This window comes from Strongylocentrotus purpuratus, unplaced genomic scaffold (genome assembly GCF_000002235.5).
Source record: "Strongylocentrotus purpuratus isolate Spur 01 unplaced genomic scaffold, Spur_5.0 spur5_scaffold_3, whole genome shotgun sequence".
In the NCBI taxonomy this organism is placed as follows: domain Eukaryota; kingdom Metazoa; phylum Echinodermata; class Echinoidea; order Camarodonta; family Strongylocentrotidae; genus Strongylocentrotus; species Strongylocentrotus purpuratus.
Window position 1 is genome coordinate 29,177,066 of NW_022145609.1, and position 8,678 is coordinate 29,185,743.

The window sequence follows — 8,678 nt, forward strand, 5'->3', positions numbered from 1 at the left end:
ATCAGCCATTCTTACACGAAGATTCAACTTACTCTACTTAAAGATAAAGTTGAGTTCTGGGAAGAGGTGAAAATAATTTGTGCCTGTGAGCGTTATCATTGTTATTATGCAAGTGTGGAAGAACATCAGATAAAACATGTTCCCTGAAAAGTATGGCTCTTCAAATGCCTTCATATTCTAAATATGGCATGTAACATCTTAAAAATCGGGACAGATTTTTATGACACGTGTTCTGTGTACAGTGTGTATTACTTTACCAAGACTTGGCCAAATTTCTTATCATTTTGATGATTCTAGAACCTTGCCATACACACACATACTTATATGCCAGATGATCAACCTTTTCTGATCCATTCCACAACGTTTCTTTCACAATGCAATCGCATGACCACAACTCAACTTTATCTTTATAATGGAGTGACCACACCAGATATAGCATGCATGAGAAGAAGATGATGATGATGTTCAAGTGAGTTGTTTGTTAGGTAGACCTATACCGGTACATTCTATCATGTTAGCTCCTTCTCCTGAACCATCTGTTAATGGTGATATGCTGAACTTGGCCTGGTAGAGAGATAGGGAGACAAAAAGAGATTTGAATAAGACTAAATAATATTTCATCACGTTATACCTTCTCCTTTAATCTTAATTTTGTTTGCTGTTTTCAATCAAGTATTGTATCTAGAATCTTCATGTACTATTGCCATACTTTCTTAACTGATGTAATTAAGTTACTGTAGCTTTTTCAAATGTTATATAAGATACAAGTTTGTTCTTTTGCTATGTTAAGCACATAGAGATGGCAACATATTATGTGCTATATGAGCCTGACATTATTATTATTATTACAAAGAGTACAACTGGGAGGTCGTGGGTTCGAACCCGGCCGCGTCATACCAAAAGAAGTTAAAATACGGGAGATGCTGCTACCTTGTTTCGCGTTCAACAATAAGGGATAGAGCAACGTCGATCTGGCGCTGCTCAGTGGCTGCCGGGCTCACGATCAATTGGGCAAAAAGAATTTCCATTTTCGGTTTAACTTAATAAAATTTGGAGTGGACTTTAAAAGATTATTATTATTATTATGTGGTAAATATTGAGTGAAATCCTTTCAGTAACTTAAAGTGGGTTTCAAACCCAATTCACATGAAGATAATATTACCTCAGTAAGTAGCTCTGCTATGTGGATAGCCGTCTCTGTGTGTTGTGTGATGGGGCCTGTTCGCACTCTGGATTGACCTTTTGCTAACGCCATGAAAATGATGAGCTGAAAGAAATATCAAGCAAACCCTCAAAAATTAGCACACTACATGAATTTCAACATACTCATTCCAATATGGAATTCGGCAACACAATCAATTCAAAATCACCATTCCTTACACTTGCAGAATTACATGTATATTCTCCCATAAACAAAACAAACAATAACAAAAACAAAGACAGAAAAAAACTCATGCAACATTTCATAAATAATATATTTTGTAGGAAGAATGTTACCGTCAATCAATAACGAGGGTGTTTCCACTTTCAGGTTTTAATTGGCCTGTAAAGATTTTGTAATGTAATGTACTGACCTGATCTTGTAGGTATTCATCAACACAGCCTCCGTGTTGAAGATTCTTCAGCAATTCATCTGCTGCTTCACGCCCTACATCTTCAGCTTGTTTACCTTGGAAAATAAACAGATAAACAAAAATATCAAAATAAATAAAATCATTCTACCAACTTGCTTCATACATCAGTCATTCTGTAATGCACTTTCAATGCATTATTTCATGTTGGAAAATCCATCCATGCAGAGTAATTCTATTGTTACAATTTTTTGTTTGAATTTGAATGTTTCAGTCACATGCTTTAAAAAGTCTAAGACATAACAGATCGAAAGGATAACATAACGTGAAAGGATATTAGGTCATTTTGAAAAGTTTTCAAAATCTAAAATATGAAAAAGAGTGATTTTCCTTTCATTTTGAAAAAAAAAATCCATTCTTTAATCTATTACATTACACAAATTTACTGTATGTAATCAAGATTATCCCTTATTGGAAGGACACTAATCTAAATACTCCTCTCAATATGGACATCTTAGCATATATCAAATACAAGTCATGTGGCTCACTGGCAGGCCTCATGTGATTTTCTGGATACAGTCATATTCATCAAGTGTCATTTTCAGCTAAGACTAACAACCCCATGCAACCAAACCTTCTCAAAGAGAAATTCATATGATAGACCTCCCTTTTACTCTTTCATAATAAGTCAAATGCACTAAATCCCATACATATAAATATATTTATTATGTTTTTATAAGTCTCACCTCTTTTTCCAAGACTAGAACCTGCCAGTCTGCAGCCAGTACTAGTCTCTGCTACAACTCTATCGAACAAAACAAAGAATACAAAAACAGTAATATATGAAGTGAGAAACTGTTGTGATTCCCCGATGTTATTGATTTAACTCACAGCATTTTACTTTATATGCCAATCTGGACCACTCATCGAACTTGTGAAAGTTTCCTTCAAGCAAAAAGCAGATGTGAGTTGGTCTAGCGGTACGTTCACTAGGTCAGCTCTCTGTCTTCGCCTACAAACTGGCTCAAGCGGACCCTGGTCTGAAACTGAGTCACGTCTTTCAGATGGTGACGTTAAAGGTCGGTCCCCAGATGTAAATAATCATATCAGGGCCCGTTGCATAAAACTTACTTATGATTGTAACTTTGACATCAATGGCAACTACCATGGTAACAGGGCTCAACAGCCAATCAAAATCAAGGTTTCCAAGGTGGTCACCATTGACGGCAAAGTTACCAGTGGTAAGTTTTGTGCTATAGGGCCAAAAAATGGTACATGTCTGTAGAAACCCAATTACACACAACATTATTTGGTTGTACAGGATCAATAATTCTGTTTCTTTATGATTTATGAAAGAGAAACTCACATGATTCCTGATCCATTTCCAAATGCTGCTCCGTGCGGCTCCTGGACCGATTCAACCTGAACATCTACACCAGGATAAGCTTTCTTGATGACACTGCTTGCTGTATTACTCATGATCTGGGATAGCTACAATACACAAAATACAAAATTAACAGAAAGAGAAAATATGATATGAATATATGGTGGCATCAAACAACCAACTACATAATTTACAGTCCATGACCTTTCAACCTATAGCCCTGACAGAGGTCGGATCGATCACCTGCTATCACCTGCTTGCTGTATTACTCATGATCTGGGATAGCTACATTACACAAAATAAATAATTAACAGAAAGAGAAGATACAGTGTAAGAGAGAGAGAGTAAGAGAGAGAGAGAGAGAGAGAGAGAGAGAGAGAGAGAGAATGGGTGGTATTCCGGTAGCGCGTACCAAGTTAGCGCGTGCTTAGTTAGTTCACACTTTTATGGAGTGCCTGTTGTGAACTAATTTACCCTGAACAGATTATTTTAATCCTTCAATGAAAAGCGTCCAAAAAATTAATTTTGCAATGAAATGGGAAGAAAAAGAGTATGAACTGAATTTCAACAAAGTCTTTGGTAGATTATCCTTGTCATGAATATTGAAGGAGGAAGATGAAACCTAGCATTCCATAGAAGTGTGAACTAAAATTCTTGTTTAGTCTGGACTTAGTCCTGGCTTAACTTATGAGAATACCACCCATAGACACTAATATATGAATTAATTAGTTGCCCTGGTACTATGAAGAGCCATGATGCGTGATTTAATACTTTAAATCCTAGTAAACATATATCATATACTATAGGCTAACAGCATTTCCCTTCATCTGGAAACTGAATTTCAACTGCTAAAGTGTCGACAGGAGGGATATGACTATGCTCTGACTTTTTGTAAGCCTGAAACAGTTCATTTGTAACCCATTTATATGTATGTGGATATGTCACTGGACTGTGGATCACAAGGTCCATGGTTCAAGTCCCGCCGGCACTAATGTCCTTTGGCAAGACATTGATCTACATTTGCCACTCTCCACCCAGGTGTTAAATGGGTACCCGGTAGGATGCGAAAGTTAATGTGGTTGGATTAGCAGGTGGCGCTTGTAAAATGGCGACTGGCTGGAATGCTCCCCAGGGAGTGGAAAATGTGCATACCTTGTGTTGCGGGAAAGCCTGAATCCGATGACAGGGGTATTAATATGTGCTGCGCCTAGAAACAAAGTATTAGGCGCATTATAAATGTGAGCTGTTATTATTATTATTATTATGTTACATCTTACAAAATCACTAGTGAATTACCTTCCTAGGCAAGGTGCCAGCTACAAAAGCTCTTCCTCTTACTCTGGTGATCGTTCCGACCTCTGTCAGGCTTATAGGTGAAAGGTCATGGACTGGTTTGGCTGTTACCTGGATCTCACCACCTCCCTTGGGAAAATAACCTCTGGATATTTAAAAACAGAATCAGAGAGAATTATTATTAAAATAAATATTGAAAATACAGACATTTCATCAATGCAAAACTTTATGATGGCGTACCTAACAACAGACTATCAATTGATATGTGAATTACTGCTTAAATTCAAATTAATGGCAAATTACATAATGCCTAAAGATTCATGTTGTAAGGAGTAAAGAAAAAGGAAGAAGTTATATTTGAAATTCATTCCTAATCTTTAACACTTTTATCTCTTTCTCCTTCTCCTTCCCTCCCCTCCCCCTCGTACAGGGGCGCTCCTGAACCAAATTTCCAATCCATTCAAGTAAATTGTTATCCACATCTTATCACATTATCACTATTTGTAAGCAAACATTAAAGTGGGCTTTTTGTTAGTATCTATGCATAAAAATAGAACAAATTGAAAATTTTTCTTTCATATTATATAGGGCCTATGTAGGCCTATATACATACATACATACATTATATTTCTTTATTCATTCCTCCTTTTTGTCTTCTCCTAAAGAAGCGAAAGGGGAAAGAAGTAATTTAGGCTTATTTTACTTTACTTGTAGGTAAACTTATTATTGAGGTCTCTTGTTTTATTTGAAGCGACCTGTTCTATGGATATATATAGTAGGATGGCATATTTCAATGGGATGTCGGTAATATAATTGTATCTACATTTATGGCGGTTTCGTGAAACAATACTGCCCCCAGAAGGATACCTATGAAGCAAGAGGAGAAGTAATGGCGGAAGGCGTCTTTTTTTACGTAACCTAGCCATCATCCTGTCACTGCATTTGATTGGCTAAATTGGACCTATACCTCATGCACCAGTCATCAATATTCATGATACGCACGCACACAGAATCTGATGCGATAATTTATCAAATATGAAATGTCATACAAAAATTACAAATGCAAAGCAAAGTTTACTTTAAATAAGTGACATTGCGACAAAATCGGGAGGCTTACCATAAACGAATGACTACCCAGGTCGTAACTTGTCATTGCGACATACAGGTTAATTTATTCCAGAATCTGGCCAATTTAGTTTTGAATTTGATCTCCACCTCACCATACCAACGCAAATATTCATATGTTCAAATATTAATATGCATTCTAGGATGGCTAGGTTACGGGAAAAATGGACGTTGGCTGGAGTGCTCACCTTCTAACGATTCTACAATCATAGTCGATTCCAAACTTGTGTGCAATCGGCTGAAAGACCATGTTCATGTAGTCTATCTGAGGAGCCATCTCGGCATTAGTACCTCCTTTTAAGGTCACATGGGTGTCACCCGACGCATAGAGTAAACAGGGAAAGGAAACCTGCATCAGGAGTACAACACTCCTATTATACGCAAGGATGAGAGGAACAGAGAGAGAGATAGAGAGGGGAAGAGAGAAGAGGAGAGAGAGAAGAGGAGAGAGAAAGAGAGAAAGAGGAGAGAGAAGGGGAGAAGAGGGGAAGAGAGAGGAAGGGGGAGGGGGGGGGGGGGGGGGGGAGAGAGAGAAGGGGGCAGGAGAGAGAGAATGGGAGGGAGATAAAGAGATATCAATATTTATTTCATCTAGCATGGCATTTAATAATGATCCCTGGCCCTGAGCCATAATCATCAATACTGCAATCAGTATCAAAGCAAAATTAGACAGAAATTCCAGATGTTCTTTTCCAAAGCACACCAATAAATGTGTGTACAAATCTGTATCATTCATCAATCAAAGTAATACTTATCTGCATCTTGTAAATAAAGCTCAAATGACTACCTAAATTTTGCTCCTGTAATGGCATCCTTTGTCTCCAAAAGTATGCTAATGTTATTAATCTAACATTTTAATGAAACACATACTTACTAAACTAGTCTTTTTAACAATAGAATTTCATAACATCCATAGGACTGGACAATGAACAATGGACAGTGTTGAAGAAATCGATGTAGTTTTTGACATAACATTCTTACAATGATTAGTGACTTTGGCCATGAGTTGAGATGCATTCTAAAGACCTTCTCTCTACCTAGCTCTCATAATGAATAAAAAATAGAAACTGATAAACTAACACAAACTTACCCGGCTGTCCCTGTATCAGCTGTATATCTACCAGCTGCAATCGTTCCAGGAGTGAACGTAATCTCAGATGATCCAACCGCATCTCCTTTTAATGCTCCTCCACAGACCCTACTCACAAGCTGGACTCCACTCAGGTGCTGTGGTCTAAATAACATTGTAGATTCAAGAGAAAGTGTTTTGTGAATGTCTCAACTATTTCGTTTTGTTCACCCGTAACAGGTGTATTTATTCAAACAAATAATCAAACAAATATACATTTTTGTTTAACATAACTATAATAATTTGTACATATCTATCAAGTCAGGTTTATTATACAGTTTTTGTTTGCCTTTTTTAACAGAGCTGCATTGATGTCTAAACATATTTTAACTTCTTTCAACAAAAATATACCATACATTTTTTTCCTTTCATCTTTCCCCTTTTCGTTTTTCAAAATTATCATTTTATATAAGCTCCAAAAGGTAATTGTAACAATTTCATCAATATTTTTTTGCCAAATAGTTTTTTCACAAAATACCAAAAGCAAAATCAATATCTACATTATAGACATGCTTTATCATTTTCATTAATATTTCAAAGAAGGGGTTGTTCATTTCAGCTATAGCGCCATGGACGGTGTGTGCGCTCTATAAGTTTACACTATTATTATTATTATTTGACTTACCTCAATCCTGGTTTACTTCTGTTGGCCCGTATGTTGTTTACTGTAATGGGTTTTTTGCACAAGCAGCTCAAAGCAGTAGCTATACGTAGAATTTGTCCACCCTGGTGAAGTAAAGAAAATGGAAAAACAAACAAACTAAAAATATTAAAAATTAGAAACATTAATAAGATTTGTTTGTGTGGCATATAATGGAATTATAATTGTTAATTGTCTTGAATAAGTCAGGTCTGCAAAATGTGTAACCATTGAATTGCCCCCCCCCCCCTCTTTCCATACACTGTCAATTGCAATATGAAATTGAATTTTAATTAAAGATAAAAGTCTAACATTGACATGAATATTCGCTCTATAATTTCCGAACGGGAATAGCTAATCGGTTGATTTTAGTCAAGAAACATTGTTGTATAGCTTATAATATATTACCTTTACCTTTACCCGAGATTCTGGAAGAATGCTGTGATCTCAGCAGTCGGGCTTCCAGTTCAATTCAATATTGACCTTGAGAGGGAGCTGCACAACATGACGAGTTTATTTTTTATAATTTCATAACTTTGGACTCGATATTTCAACCGCGATAACAATCACTGAATATTGTAGGATCACATAGACCTATGCTTCCAATATGTTCATTTGAACCATGTTCATGACCCCATACCAAAACTGTGTATTACCTTTAATTGGCTTTAAATTAACCACCATCTTACAACAAACATCCTGTAGGTCTACTGTAGAGTCTAGATCTAATGATCATGATATCGACTATTGTAATTAGATCTAGACTAGAGTCTAGGCCCTATGGCATTTTGGTCGACCACTCCAGCAAAGCATAGCTAGAGAGTCAATGCTAATGCGTATTGACCTCTAGCACTGCACTACCTGTTATAGCCAGCATTTGAATACATGAACAGTTAATACACTCATTACATCCAGATCCGCACAATCATGCCGACGCGGCTGATCGGCAAGTTTGACAGTGGACTCACAATTTGAATTTTTAAATTATTCTTTCTAACATCGGAAAGTTGAAAAAATGGTATTTTACTGCTATTTAGGTGTCATCAATCGTCACTAAAGTACTCATTTTGAGTGAAATCAGTTGAGTTTTGTACAATGGCGTTTGAAATGTTGAGAATCAATAACACAGCTTTTAATACACAGCCAGGATAGTAATGCACCTACCTGTATGTGTGGGTCCGACCATGTTTTTCTTATTTTTCTTAATTCACTTTTTATTCAGAGAATTGTCTATCGATGCCCAGTTCATTATGTCTGTTGATTAACATTAAACAGGGACTTACCCCCTCTTTAAGGCTTCCATCAACAATCAACGCAGAGGAGGCCATCATGAAAACTTCAGAACTGGCGAAAAGTCAATCAAAAGCGCACAAAATTGTAGTCCACCGTATGACTAAGTATGGAATGCCAAGCTAAGTGTCCATATGAATATATTTTTGAATAGTTTGATATTTTTTTTAAAGAATCATAATTGAAGTTGTTATCAGTCAAAAATAAATTGGCATGTTCGTTTGACGTATATTTGCTCTGTATTAA

At 36.5% G+C, this 8,678-nt stretch overlaps 1 protein-coding gene across 1 annotated transcript; it reads right to left on the reverse strand.

Annotated features, from left to right (window-relative positions):
• Positions 1-429: 429 nt before the first annotated feature.
• LOC593585 (RNA 3'-terminal phosphate cyclase-like) lies at positions 430-8,612 on the reverse strand. Its single transcript, XM_030996755.1, has 10 exons — positions 8,426-8,612; positions 7,128-7,228; positions 6,464-6,607; positions 5,562-5,744; positions 4,252-4,393; positions 2,938-3,062; positions 2,318-2,376; positions 1,575-1,669; positions 1,163-1,267; positions 430-564 (listed from the first exon to the last, which is right to left on the reverse strand). The coding sequence occupies exons 1-10, from the start codon at positions 8,471-8,473 to the stop codon at positions 466-468; spliced, it is 1,101 nt and encodes a 366-aa protein (XP_030852615.1). The 5' UTR covers positions 8,474-8,612; the 3' UTR covers positions 430-465.
• Positions 8,613-8,678: the final 66 nt, after the last annotated feature.